This window comes from Athene noctua, chromosome 23 (assembly GCF_965140245.1).
Source record: "Athene noctua chromosome 23, bAthNoc1.hap1.1, whole genome shotgun sequence".
Lineage (NCBI taxonomy): Eukaryota > Metazoa > Chordata > Aves > Strigiformes > Strigidae > Athene > Athene noctua.
In genome coordinates this window covers 5,797,945-5,811,999 of record NC_134059.1, presented here as the reverse complement: position 1 = coordinate 5,811,999, position 14,055 = coordinate 5,797,945, and the positions used below count along the sequence as shown (strand labels likewise).

The window sequence follows — 14,055 nt, the reverse complement described above, 5'->3', positions numbered from 1 at the left end:
CAAAATGCAATACAGATCAGGTGCACTTTAAGCTGGACTCTAGGATATGGCAAACACACCAGGGTACATATTGCTTTGAAACCACCGTTTTTTTTAATGTCATGCATACCACATAATATTCAGTCTTTTGTTTTGTATTTTTCTGTTTTTATACAAAAATACCAGTGCTTATTATACTTAGTTACTGGAAAAGAAAAACTCAGATCTGCGTGCCCTCTTCAAAAGAAAGTTTTGTTGTGAGAGCATTGGATAAATATATATACACACATAAATGTTGATTTAATACTGTATATATATATATTTATTTAAGGGGAGGAAATAAACTAAAGGCAGTTTTAGCCATGGGCTTTGCTGAATGAAAATTTTTAACTTGTATTGAGCAGAAGGATATCAGAGGCAGGACAGCCAGAGATCAGCCAGTCTCGGTGGCAGAGGACAGCCTTGGCAGAGAGATGCTGGAGAGGAACAGCCAGATGCCAAGAAACACACCGGCGTGACCCCACAGCCTCGCTGTTTGGGGCAGGACCAGCAGAGCATTACCCCCACATCGCCGTGCCCCGCAGGGGAGAGCTGGGTTTGCAGGAGGACGTTTTACCGTGCCTGCTCCAGGGGTTGATAAACTTTGTAGGAGCTGGACCAAGTAGTGAGAAGTGATGGCAGGGAGGTACATGTGTCCTTCCCCCCCCCCCCCGAGAGGTACAAAAAGCTTGCAGGGACTCTTCTTTGAGGTGCTTGGTCCCTCCAGTCACACAGGGCGACAGGAGTTGGCAATGGCATCATGGAGATGCCCTCCCTGGATCTGGGATGGGGCTTTTCCATTTCACCCCAACAAGCATTTCTAAAGGAGCTGAGCACTACAGGACATCTATCTACTCCTCAGCTGGGGAAAGCCAAAGGCTGCCCATGCTAAAATTTGGTTTAGTTTTTTTCCTTCTTGAGATTGTTCCAAAATTTTCCTCAAAGCTTATTGCACAAAACCTTTGAAAATTAAGTATAACCCCTGTGCAAATCAAAGGAAACCTTATCACATAATGCAAATGCCTAAAAATGCCTGTTCAGCAATGCACACAGGACGTGGTGTAATGTCTTTGGTACCAATCCGCCAATTTATTTAACAGAAAACCACCACCACCACCAGAGACCCTACTGTTATTAAGAACTGGATGCAAAATTATGTTCAGAGTGTTTTAATAACAAAGCATTCCAAGGCAAGTTAACACGTATCACAGGGTATGACTTCGGTTCCTGTCTGGCATGGCACTCTCCCCCGTGCACACTTGTGGCAGTTCAAACAAAGCAAAAAAAAAAAAAAATTTTAAAAAATCTCCCCCTCTTTCAAGGCATGTTGCAGAGAGTCCCCAGAAGTTCGTGCTGCCGACCATGCCTTTCAGCGTAGAGCACCAATCTCCCCCAACTCTTTTGTAATGTCCTCAATAACTTAACCCAATAGTCATCTGCTGCCAGTATATCACTGAAACTAAATAGAAAAAAAAAAAAACAAAAAACCCTTTACAGAAAAGATGTATGCACAATAAACGTTTATACTTTAAGCAACCAGCCATACCAACATAATTTATATAAAAAAAACCCCATTTGTGTCATCCAACTAACATCTAGTAGAAAGATGGCTGCTCAGAGAAAAGGAAGCTGACTGGCATCCGATCGCTGATACACTGAATTAATTACCTGATACACTGAATTAATTACCTGTCACCTTGAACTGCCGTCACACAGTCACGCGCCGTTGCAGACGCGGGACTCAAGATTTATTTTATTTTTTTTTTCTTTAAACAAAATACATATGGCTGACGTAAAAATATCAGTTTCTGATCTAAAGAAAACTATATTATTTTTTTTGCATAATATTTATATATAATTATTTCTCCCCCTCCTAATATGGAAACTAGAACAACAACAACAAAAAAAATATATCAACTAAAGAACAACCAGACCCTTGTGGCAACCTGCCAGTCACAGATTTCTGGGAGTGACTTTGAGAGCCTCCAAAGTTGTTGGCTTTTTGTTGGTTGAAGTCTTTTTTTTTTTTATTATTTTTTTTAAAACAGGTCTGAGGTATTAAAAAAAATATCAAAAGAAAAATTGGTGAGTGTCCCCCCCCCAAAGTATTCAATAAATATTTATGTAAGCTTGTAAGAATACCATATTTTCATCCTTTTTTTTTTTTTCTTTTTTGCAAGTATTTAAAATAGAAAAAGTGATCTTTTAAGCAATGTCACCTTTAGTACAGAACCAAACTCCACAACCACCCCTTTTGTCTTTCCTGTCACCACTTGTGTATATAACCTAAGAAAACACACCCCCCCACCCCCCGGTCCTGCCCAAGGTATTTTTTTTTCAGCTCGTGCGAAGAAGGAACGGGGAGGGCAGCGATGGGTTTGTGTGGGCAGGGGGATCGACACTGAATTTGCAATTGAGATGGGCAGTGGTGGCAACTTCTTCTTGCTGTTGGCAGTGTACGGAGCCCAGCCTTCACCCCCTTTGCCAGCACCGAGGCAGGAGACCTGGGAGAAGGACCTTTCCTCAGCTACTTGGGGCAGGAATGGGGCAACCTCGTCCTTCCCTCCTCCCAGGCCAAGGAAGGGACGAGTCAGTGCTGGGCTGGAAACAAAACAAAGACACTTGGTTTGTGTTGTCGTTTAAGGAACACTTATTTCTTGGCAAAGTACTGGGCCCTCGCGTGGCAGGCGGTGCTGCAGGCAGTGCTTGGAGAAGGCACGGGAGATTCTGCTGTGCGTTCTTAAAGGAAAAAAAAAAAGAAAAAAAAGAAAAAAAAAAGAAGAAGAAACCAGCCAGCCCACTCTCTCGCTAAAACATCTCTGCTTCCAGGGATGGAGGCTGGGCAAAGACGGTGACGTTGTACAGCCAGTTACAACCAGGTTCTCTCTGCTTCCAACCAAGCCAAACAGGATGAAGGAGAGAAGGCAGCAGAGCTTCCTCCGGCCCTGCCTGCCTGGGGCCAGTAATCTGGGGTGCACCAGGAAGAGCCTGCGAGGAAGAAACTAAGCCCAAGTAAAGCAAAGTCCTGCCTCCTGCTCAGTCCCATGGCTTCACCAAGAGGGTCAGGTCAGAACCAACTTGCCCAGGACACCTGGGGCCTCTGCTCCAAAAAACCAAGACTCTAATAGTTACAAGAAACCGAGGTGAGGCAGGACACAGGGTGAAGAGATGACCTTCAAAACAGCAGCAAGTGAGGTAAAGCCTCCATGTGGCACCTTCTCTGGAAAACCTGCAGCCAACCAACCAACCTGCCACCTCTGCGAGGAATTGTCTCCACTGGCAAATCAGCTACAGAATTCCTATGGAAATCAAGGGTCCTCCCTTCGGCCATGGAGCCTCTCTCCCTTCCACCAGGCTAAAGAGACAACCTGACTCATCCCTTCCATGATCTAGGAGGTGACCCACTGCACTCAACAACCCAACGCTTGCTCTCCGTTCAGGCTGCTAACACTTTGGCAGCGATGTGCAGAGCTGGGGGGCATGGCTGGAGCATCCTCTGGGGTTCCTCAGCAGTTAACCAGAGCTTGTACTCCAAGGCTGAAGGATTATTTAACCCAACAGTCCAGACAAGCCAGAACGGGCAAAAGTCCCTCTGCTCTTGATGGAAGGAGCTGTTAAACCTTTGCCAGAAGTTCCACAGCTGTTCAAAAGCAGCAGAGATGCATTTCTTAAGACTCCCCAGGAAGAAGCCCTGTTTCTCACAACCATGGGGTTTTTCTTCACCACCTTTCCACTGCCAGATCACCTCCACCTTCCTCTGTAGAAAATTCAGAATCTTTTACATCCAGCAAGGTTACAAGCCAAGTCACCTTCATTCCTTGTCTACCAGTTACTGCTTTGGAAACAGAGAGAGAAAAGTGTGTGTGCACACACACAGAGGAGGAACTGTAAAGGCTAGGTACCATTTTTCAAGGTGGAAGACTGGTGTACATCCCTGTATCTATCAACCTGTGAGTAAACACCTTCCCCCTGGCTGTTTGGTTTTTTTTTTTATTTATTTTAAAATTTTTTTGCACTAGAGTGCTAACTCCCCCACTTCCCACTGTGAAGTTAGCGGGGGTAAATCCCACAAGCAAAGAACAAACCCCAACATTAGAAGAAAACCCTAAAAACCACGAGTGGGAAAAAAAAAAAAAGTCACAAGTGCACCCCAGCCCTCAGGCTGAGAGCATGCATGTAAGACTACAACAATTTGAACTTTCTTTGAACATGCATTTTTCAAAGTGAAAACCCCCAACAGACGTATGGAGCCCAACTCTTGGAGAGGAAATAACCTGGCTGCTTCACTTGGGTGAGTACCACTGAAAATTAGGGATGGAGATGCACAATTTTGGCTTAGCCTCTCTCCCAACACCCAGCATTGTGGTACTCTGGTTCCCACTGCTAAATAATGGTAAAAAAAAAATGAAAAAAAAAAAAAAAACAACATACAAACTAACAACAGAAACAAAACAACAAAAAAAAACCCCAAACAAAACACCAAAACGATATACGTATGAGCAGTTTGACACGAAGTGACCGCAGTGTGTGATCAGTTACTGGTGCCAATATCACACATGGCGAGGGGCGAAGGTGGAGGAGGAGGGGGGGTTCGAAGTTCTAAGGTCAAACCGATGTCTCCAAGCTGTGTAAGGGGCTTTCAGGCTCCGGGACGGTGACCTCAGCTTGATCGCTGTCCACTGCATTGTTATTTCTGTTGAGGGATGTCGGTCCACCCAGGCTACCCCCACCTCGCTTTTTGAGTCCATCAGTCTCGGGGTCGTCTTCAGCGCCGTCAAGGAATGGTGTTCGAGGCTCGTCTTCCTCCAGGATGAACTCTGGGTGAGTCATGAAGTTATGGATGGAGCTTCTGGATTCGGGTTTCTCGAGGCCTTCATACAAGGAGCTACGGAACGCATTCACCACTTTGATCTGCCGGGAGGTGAGGAGCAAGGGGGATAAACAAAAGAGGGGTTAGTAATGGCTACAAGAGGCCAGAGCTCCCAGGAGAAGGTAAAAATAAATAATAAAGACACAATAAAACAAAAAGCACAACAACAACAGTCACCACCACTGAACAGACAGCTAAGTCAAAATGAGAGATCTATGGTGAACTACGAGGGCCAACATGGATCAGACTCAGGCACTAGGTGTGTGATGGGGAATCAACCGACTATGGGGAGACTTCAGAAGCTGCAAGAAAAGACACGAGAAAAACTCAAAAAAATCAGATCACTTCAAATGAATGGAAGCCAAAATGCATTAGTTGTCATTGTGTGTGCGCACGCATATCCGTGTGTATAAACGAGGACAAAAAAAGTGGAACTACAACTCAAAAAAGAGGTGGGTTAGACAAACAGCGGGTTCACTTCAAGGCAAAAAAAGCTCTACCGTGGGAGCGATGTGTGTGTTTGTTCTGCTTAATTTTTAGACCTATAGAAAGGAATGGGCTTTAAAAAGGTGTCGCAAACTTTTCAAGCCCGCATGAAGCAGCAGGTCCAAGTGGATAACATGACCAGTAAACCAGACCCAGCTAAACATGCAAGAAGGAAGCCAGATCTGTGCGAGTTTCCCCGCACAGCTGCCACCTGGATCCCGGGCCGGAGCTCTGGATCCTTCCCTACACCGACATGCTGAAGACGACCCAACGGTTTCCAAAGGCAGCTATTCTTTTGGATGCTCTGCACGAAAACCAGATCTCAAACTTTGCTAGAAAGCCTGGCCACGCGCTGCCTCAGTGAAACCCCCAGGCTGTCAGCACTGCCAAAAGCCAGGCTTAGGGTGTTAAGAGCAGATCCAGAACCCGGTTTGGGCAACCAGGGTCTGGCTCTGCTACCTCCATTGCACTGGGAGAGGTTTAGAAAGAAGCCTGGGTGGTGGCTAGCAGTGGCTTCACTGCTCCCTCCAGTTCATCTGGAAATCCAGCCCTGAACCCTTCCAGCTCTCGCCCTCCCTTGCAGCCAAGTCACGTTTTTTTTGTGGATGGGTGACAAGTGTCAGATCCAGCAAATGAAGGGGCAGGAGGTGGCAACGCCGTGGGGCTGCGGCAGAGCTCAACACCCCAGCGCAGACGCCGGCACGCGTGAGACAACCAACATGTGCTCCTCGGGTGGGCAGAGCGCTCAGCTCTCATGGATGACTCGGGGCTACAATCGCTCAGAAAGATGTCAAAAGGCATAAAACTGAGGGAGAACAATGCAACATGTGGGCTTTTGAAGCAGAGCCAGCAAACTGAGCAGCTGAAGGTCTCCCAAGTCTTAGAGGACCAGGTGAAATCACACACGTGGCTTTGGCTTTGAGTGCAAAGCCGAGAGCTGCCCACCTCACAGTGCCCTCCAGAGCATCCCGTGGGTCGCTCCGCTGTCTTACACCGATGCTTTCCCCACTCACTCTTTCAGACCAGAGCCAAAAAGTTGCCTCTCTCCAGAGGTCTCTCACCAGGTCATCCCAGCACCCTCTAGGCTGGTGGCACCCTCCCAGTCACCTGGGAACTGGGCCAGTCTCCTCCCTTTATAGAGGAAGCTACTGACAAAAGTTGTCAGCAGGGACTAGGCATCTTGCACGAGCTCTTGTGTCTTTTATGGAAGCAATAGCAATAGAAGTCTTTGCTCTGTTAAGCAAAGTTCTTCTGGGACCAGAAGATCTGCTCAACTCCTTCCCTCCGAAGAAAATGCCTCCAGACCACTGTGAGACTGTTCAGCAACACCGAGTGCAGCAGGGAAGTTGGTAACACCTCCCCGTAGCAGTGCCAGTCATCCTGCCCGCTCCTGCCCTGTGGAAGCGGCACTGCTACTCACGAGATACCTTCACCTGCTCTCAACGCCTGAGGAACCCAGTTCCCGCCCATATCCCCTGCCTGTTCTCATGGTGTCCCTGTGGACTGAAGCTGGGGCACAGAAGGGAGGAGATCCACAGACCCCACAAAAGGGGTGCTCCTCCGCACCATCCCTGCACTACACCTGGAGAGCCTCCCCATCACTTAGCCGAGGGAGCGGAGAGCACGCAGAGCTGCTGGAGGGAGAATGATTCTGATATCCCCTTGCAAGCTGATGAGGCAAAATAAAGATGTGTGTGTTCTGCCACTTCTTTGCAAACAGGCTGCAGATCTGGTGGGTGAACGGAGAGGACACCCCTCTTCTTGGTGAGATGAGCCGGGTTAAACTGTCCCCCTCGGTCTGGTACACGGGCAGGCTAGGAGGGAAATCACCAACCAGCACAGCCAGTGAGAGCCTCCTGGGGATCTTTGGTCTCAGCACAAACAGCACTCACAAAACCAGACCAGAGAAGTTACTCAAAGAAGAGTTTTGTGCCTGGGACCCTGTAGATTTTACCTGCAAGGTGTTGCACCCCCTTTCATGAGGGATGATGCCCTTCTGAGTCCACTCTCCATCTGGCTCAGAAAGATGCTGCTGCACCGCATGGGGCAGCAACGTGGCATCCCCCAGGCACAGGCTCAGCACATCCCAGCTAGAAACAAGCCAGCTCAGCTCTTGCACACACACACCCACCCCCCAACTCGCACCCGCGGGCTGGATGACAGACGCTCATGAGGAGATGAGCGTGGGCCAGGTACCCCCCCCTACCCCCATCATGCTGGAGCACCAGTTGGCCTGCAAAAATGGAAAGTTTATGCAGCTGGGAACAAATTCAGAGCTGTGTTTGACGCACTAATGACCACAATAAGGTCCTGGGTAAATTCAGTGCTTAGTGTGAACGCACAGGACAAGGGAGACCCCCAAGCAGGGCACCTTCTGCCAGGACTGATAATCTGTCACATCATCAACAACTGCAAGCACTGACAAAAGCACTGACCCCTAAAACGCCATGTACAAAACCAACTAAACCAAGTGTAACCAACCCAAATAAGCTAGCGGAAGCCTAGGTGACTGCCAGAGCAACTAGGTGGCCAGTCTGGGACAACTCAGAGGAAGGAATAGCTTCACAGAAGCCCTCCCTGCCCCATCACCTCAAGCACTGGTGAGTCCAGACCCTACCACCACATCACTGCCTTTAGCTCCACCAATAAACTGCTGCTGCAGGTTTCCTCAGATTTTCTTACTTTGGTTTAACCATCTCTGTCAGCAACTGCTGTGAAATTAATTAATTCAGCTGTTCCCTTGTCAAAGGAAATGTGTTTTGAAAGAGCCAAGCAGTGCAAACAAAAATGAAATCCTCCCCAACCACGCTGAAAGCCTCCCTCCCTCCCTGCCCATGGTCAAGCTCACACCTCCTCTCCACCTGAAACCTTCTCAACCTGCATAACCTCCACACTTGGAATTTATTCTCATTTCAGGCCATCGCTTCAGCAACGCAATGTGCTGGGCAAACCCCACTGCTCACACAGAGATGGAAATTACATTTTCTGCATGAAGCCAGCACCAGCTGCACCACTGACCCCTGGCTTGCTCTGCCCAGCTCCCTCAAACCAGGATGAAACCCCCAAGAGAGACCAGCTCAGCTCTGCAAACCACGTCCTGAGGATTATTCCCCAGACCTCCCTCTCCTCCAGCACCCCAAGAGGGGCACAGCAGCGGGGGCTGCCGAGGTCCAGCCCTGGAGAGCTCATCCCACAGAAGTGCAGTGGAAGACAGAGGGACACCAGTAATCTGTATGGAGGGAAGTGGAGCTTAGAGAGAGGGAAGGGAAGCAGCAGAGGGAAACAGAGAAGTCTAGGCAGAAAACAGAGGGAATACTTAGCACCCTGGGTTAGCTTCTGGTAAAGTTGTTTGCTGCCTGGAAGGGCACAAACTATCCAAGTTATCTATTCCCTTGCTGCAAATCGGGGAGAACATTATTCCACAGACTGTAAAAAACCCCTGAATTTTGGTCTCGTCCACCCAAGCCCACTGCCCTGAGACCCCTCTAAGCAGGTTTTCTTCCGATTAGAAAGTCTTGGTGGTGCACAGATGCAGTCGGGACCAGAAGGCAGCTGCGCTGCTTCAGAAACACTGGGGTTAAACAAAATAAAAAATTCAAGCATCAGTGTCAGCTAAATAGAGAGAAAACAAAATTATCAGAAATTCTCTCTTCTCTCCCACAGTGCACAAACAGTGGAAACTGAAAGCTATTCAAAAAGTCACCAAGGGTATTTCTTTAATAAGAGGAGAACACGGAAAATGACTGTGCAATAAAAAAGCCAATTATCCAGGAAAGATACACTACCTACTCACAGCCTGGCACAGCCCTGCAGAGAGAATTCACGCTCACGTGCTCACAAGCCCATATACGCAGCTCACAAAGAACACAGAGAGGGGCACTGCACCAGCGAGGGCTTTTCTTTGGTCTGGAAACCCCCAGCTAGATCCTGGATGCTCCGGCTACGACGGGGGACCAGCAGAGCCCTGTGCTGTCCCCACAGAGCAGCAAAGGGCACGCTTACTTGTGAGGGCTCGCTCAGCTCTGTCTCACACGGCATGCAAGTTCACAGGCAGGATGGGGGGGGGCTGCTTGCTTACAAGCCAGCTTGGAAACAGCGGGCTGAACTGCAGGTGAGCAGCTCTGGTGTGTCACCGCCGGCCAGCTGAGCCTCGGTAGCCGGCTGCTCTCACGCACTGGCCAACCTCTGAATCAAGGCAGGAGCAAACACCCCTTCTCACACACGTGCAAGAGGCAGAGAGCACACAGGCAGCCCGGTACCGCGGCTCAGCCCATCCCAACATCACACTAACTGCTGTGGGAAGGTCTGAGCAGCCACTCTGCCTCCAAACAGATTTTCAGCTTTGGTAAAGCAACGCCTCTGCCCGTCCCTGCCCTCCTGGGGCTGGGCAGAGCCGTGACGGAGAGGAATGGCAGCTTTTGGGTGCAGCGTGCCCTTTTCACAGCAATGCTTTTAGTTGAACAAACAGTTCTTTTAATAAGAACCTCCAATTTTTGCACCCCTCAGGAGGGTGGACTCATACATCAGTCCTGCAAAGGAGGAGAAGAGGTAAAAACGGAGGAAGCAACAAGGAATGGCAGGGGGGGGAAGGACCGGGAAGTATCGTAAACTTTAGTTAAAGATGCAACAGCATAAAAACTAATTTTTTTTAAACGCTCTCCCGCCCCATCCTTCATTTTGGAAATCAGTGTACGAGTCAAGGTTGAGGGAGAGAGAACAGGCTGGGTTAGGTTGGTGCAGGTGCTCTCTGTGGTTATTAGAAGTCATGCATTGTAATAGACTATCACTCACTGCCCGCAGGAGGAGATGCAGCAGCAGCAGCAACAGCAGAAGTGGTGGGAGTGGAATTGACGGAGGAAAGAGCTACATGGGTTGGGCTAGAAACATTTTTTACATCGTGGTGCTGGCTCACGATGGAAGGCTGTCTCCTGAGGGCTCCCTGCAAAGAGGAGGCGCCGGTCTGGAATGTGTAAACTACGTCCATCTGCAAAGAACCAGAGAGTGAGATAGCGTCGCCCCGGCCAGAGACAGGGAGAGGGGTCAGGGATGGAGGGGAGCAGGGAGTTTGGGCAGACACACACGGACAGGAAGGAAGAAGGAGAATGGAGAGGTGGGGAGGAGGGAGGAGAGAGCCCCCCCCACCCCGCGCTCCCGTAAACCCACACCGGGTTCGGCTCGTGTTTCTGGGAGCAGAGGAGAGGTAGGCTTCGAGCCTCTGCCCCGCTCTCGCAGGTGTGAGAGGGGCAGGGTTTAATCCCACCACCAAGAAAGAGGCTGCGGTGGGAGGGAGAGATAGAGGAAACACCTTTAGGTTATCCCGACAATCTGCAGGAGGAGCAGAGGAAGAGAGAGGGTGGGCAGAGGTGCGAGCTGGCAGCCGGTGGTCCAGAAAACTGCACTGGGAAAGGATTTCTGGTCCCTCAGCCCCAGGGGATGTAGAGCTGGGGGGGCCAAATCTTGGGACACACCACACGCCCGCAGCTCCCGGGGCAGCCGGCCGTGCTGCAAGACATTTCAGCCTCTCCCAGGCTCACGGCTCCGCACAGACTCAGCAGCAGAGCTGGCAGGGGCGGGCAGGGATGCAGCCAGGAAGCACCCTCGGTGACGGGCCACAGTTGCTCTGTGGATGCGCGCCGAGGCCGGAGGAACTGAGCAGCACCCAGGTGCCACCGTGGCTTCCCAGACACTTTGCAGCTTGACCTTCCCCAGCCCCGTGCCAGCCTGGCAGAGCGCACAGCCCTGCACCACCCCGGCTTGGCCGCACGGCTCCTGGGGGAAGAGGCACCTCCTCCAGACCCATGTGCAGCTCAAGCTCACCCTGAAGATATTTTACAGGTTGCTCTGCTCCTTTCTCAGATTAATCTCCCTTCACAGAGGAAGACTCTTCGCCAGTACACCAGGCTGGCCCTGTGCTCTCATTTAAGACACACTGACTCGGGACAGAAGCCCCAAGACACTCAGGTTGAACCTGTCGGCTGCTCTGCTCAACGCGCAGGGCACCACAGCCGGGAACAGAGGCTAAAGAGGCTCCAAGATGTTGCTCCCAGCAACATTTTTCAGGTTGAAAGAGCTCTTCTCAACCCAGGTCCACCACAGCTGCAGGGAGGTTCCTCAGAGGCTCCGGGCTTGGCCCCAGCGGCACATCTGGCCGCTGGTACTGCAGCCGTTCATACCTACCAGGCCTCTGACACATCTGGACTGAAACAGCCCAGTTCTCCCAGCACTTCTTTCATGTGAATGAACCAAACCGAGCTGGCAGCTCAGGCCCCCGCAGCACCAGCGACCAGCACTGCCCTGGTCCCCCAGAAGAGCCCCGCTGCCGCTCCCCACTCACAACGGGCAGGGAATCAAGGCGGCACCTCACCTTGAAACCATCAAAGCAACACCTGACAGAGGAGAAGCAAAGTTATCATGGCACAAGGCGGCTGATGCTCTCACTCCAGTCCCCTCCAGGGCCATTTTGTTTATCTCCATTTGTCGGAGGGCCAGAGGAAGGACAGAAGGTAATACAGCAGCCCTGTGTGCCAGGGGTCACTGGGGACCCACAGCTTTCCTCCATGAGGCAGCTCTGCCCAGGCCTTGAGGAAAGATGAGGGGCAGTGACCTTGCTGCAGGGAGCTCTCCCTGCCCTGCCCAGCCAGCAGTCTGGGGGAAAAAAACCCACCCTTTGAAAAAAAAAACCACAAAAACCAAACCACAACACACGAGTAAGGGAGAAACAACTGATGTAAAAAGCGTATTAAGAGATAGATTCTCCTCCCCTTCTGTGCTGCAAGACCAAGAGCTCCAGGTGAGGAGCCCGGAGAGCTGGCAGGAAGGGGCAGCAAGAGCCCTTGGCCATGGGGAAGGACAAAGAGCAGTGAGACGGGAGAGGGTCTCGTGCAGGCAGATCCCTCCTGGGCACATTCCCCCCTGGGAGCCGCATCCCAGCGGCGACCAAGAGCAGCTTCAATGCTGACCCACTCGCTGCACAATTCAGTAAGAGCCCAGGCAGCTCCGTGGCCCCCCCCAACAGCTTCCAAACACCCTTCTCTACTGCGCGAGGTGCCTACCAGCAGCACATCCAGCCTCCTGCAGACCAGCCTGGCCTCAAGCTGCAGGATGCCGTGCTCTGCATCAGAACAGACCAGTGCCTCCCCCCCGCCCCGAGCTGTCCTGAGAGCCAGGCTGTCTCAGCTCCCCAACCAGGGCAGACCCAGAAAGGCACAGGTGGTGGGAGAAGTCTAGCCCAGGAGGTGATGGCATCCTCTGAGCAGCAGCCGTCACCTCTTTCCAGACAGAGCCCCTGGAGAGAAAGAAAGAGAAAGAAAAAGAGAGAAGGAAGAGCCCCACAATACCCAGCTGCCCCACAGTACCTGCGTCTGTATCCTGTTGAGACCCCTGAACCACAGGATCTGCCCGCGCCGCAGCTCCATTTCAGCGTGGTCAATCTCATCCACATCTTCAGGCAGCTCCTCCTCTGGGATCTCCTCCTTGGTGATGCCGTGCCCAGCTTCCTTCAGGAATTTCAGGTGGCTGGTTGGGACAGTGCAGATCAGCTGGGGAGAGGCAGGGAGAGAGCAGCTCCTTAGCTTGTTGCTGTGGCAGCATGGAGCCCACTGCCAGCCTCGACCGAGGGGGAGCATTCCTGCAGTGAGCTGCCAGGGAGTCAGCCAAGAGATGCCAGGATGCAGCTGAGAGATGCCACTGCTGGATGTGCCCCGCTACAAGCAGGGTGGGAGCAAGGAGTAGATTAACAATCTCCTCACTGCTGGGATGGTACTAGGATGAAGCATCACCCCCTTCCAAAGCTGCCTTGAATAAATACTGGGCAGAACAAGAGCAGCAAGGCAGCGGGAAGGGAGAGGCAGGATGGGCTGCGAGCATGCTGCAGCACAGGCACGTGGTATATTTTTCAGACTGGCACTTACCTGGCCCCAGAGGAGCTCTCCCACTCCGATAAAAATACACCAGAACCACTGGCTCAGGGTGAGCCCAGAGCAGCTGAATGGCTTCCCACCAAACTCCACAATGATGATCTACAGCACAGGAGAGAACAAGTCACACACTGGGGAGCTCCAAGGGCTGCACAGCACAGCCACGGGATAAAAAGGTCACCTACAGCCACACATCTTTTCCCCCCTTCCCTGGGCTCATGAGAGCAGCAAGGACCTCACATTTAGGCTAATAACACCAGAAGGGTGCTGGCTGACTGGCCCTTGCACCTCCCCACACACACTAGACCGCAATATTCAAGTTTTGTGTCACCAAGAAGCTGCTGGACAAGAATAATAAGGATATAGAACAGAGCTGTGGACCATGACTGCAGCAGACACAGGTCCTGCTCGCGGCGTGGTCCCCTCCCAGCCCCACATCTCATTCCCACGCTGTTCCCGCAGCTTCACCTGAGCTGCAAACGTCCCCAGCACCACCGTGCAGAAGATTGGGTTGCGGTAGATGGACTCGAAGACATTCCTCTCCCCGTGGATCTTGCGTGCGTTGATCTCGTTGAACAACTGCATCATGACAAAGGTGTTGAAGACGATGGTGTAGTGCTCGGTGGGCGGGGAGTGGAGCGGGGCATTCCGGCCGCTGTCAATGTCAAAAAACTTCTCCCCTAAGCAGACAAAGGGTTTTGGGGAGGGGATAGGGAAGGGTGGGGAAGAGAGAAGATGAGATCCTGCTCCTTCCTTCTGGCTCTG

At 51.3% G+C, this 14,055-nt stretch overlaps 1 protein-coding gene across 5 annotated transcripts in view; it reads right to left on the bottom strand.

The window, feature by feature from the left end:
- Nucleotides 1–70: 70 nt before the first annotated feature.
- ATP2B4 (ATPase plasma membrane Ca2+ transporting 4) overlaps nt 71–14,055 on the bottom strand; it is a 52,250-nt gene continuing 38,265 nt past the window's right edge. For 2 of the 5 annotated variants that reach the window (XM_074925706.1, XM_074925707.1), the window contains 5 exons: nt 13,759–13,970; nt 13,285–13,392; nt 12,730–12,912; nt 10,166–10,358; nt 4,761–4,929 (listed from right to left, as the gene is read on the bottom strand). In XM_074925706.1, the coding sequence (XP_074781807.1) occupies nt 4,904–4,929; nt 10,166–10,358; nt 12,730–12,912; nt 13,285–13,392; nt 13,759–13,970 (722 nt within the window). In that variant the 3' untranslated portion in view covers nt 4,761–4,903. Of the gene's footprint in view, nt 4,930–10,165; nt 10,359–12,729; nt 12,913–13,284; nt 13,393–13,758; nt 13,971–14,055 lie in introns of all 5 variants that reach the window. The other 3 variants (XM_074925704.1, XM_074925705.1, XM_074925703.1) reach the window with 2 other exon arrangements.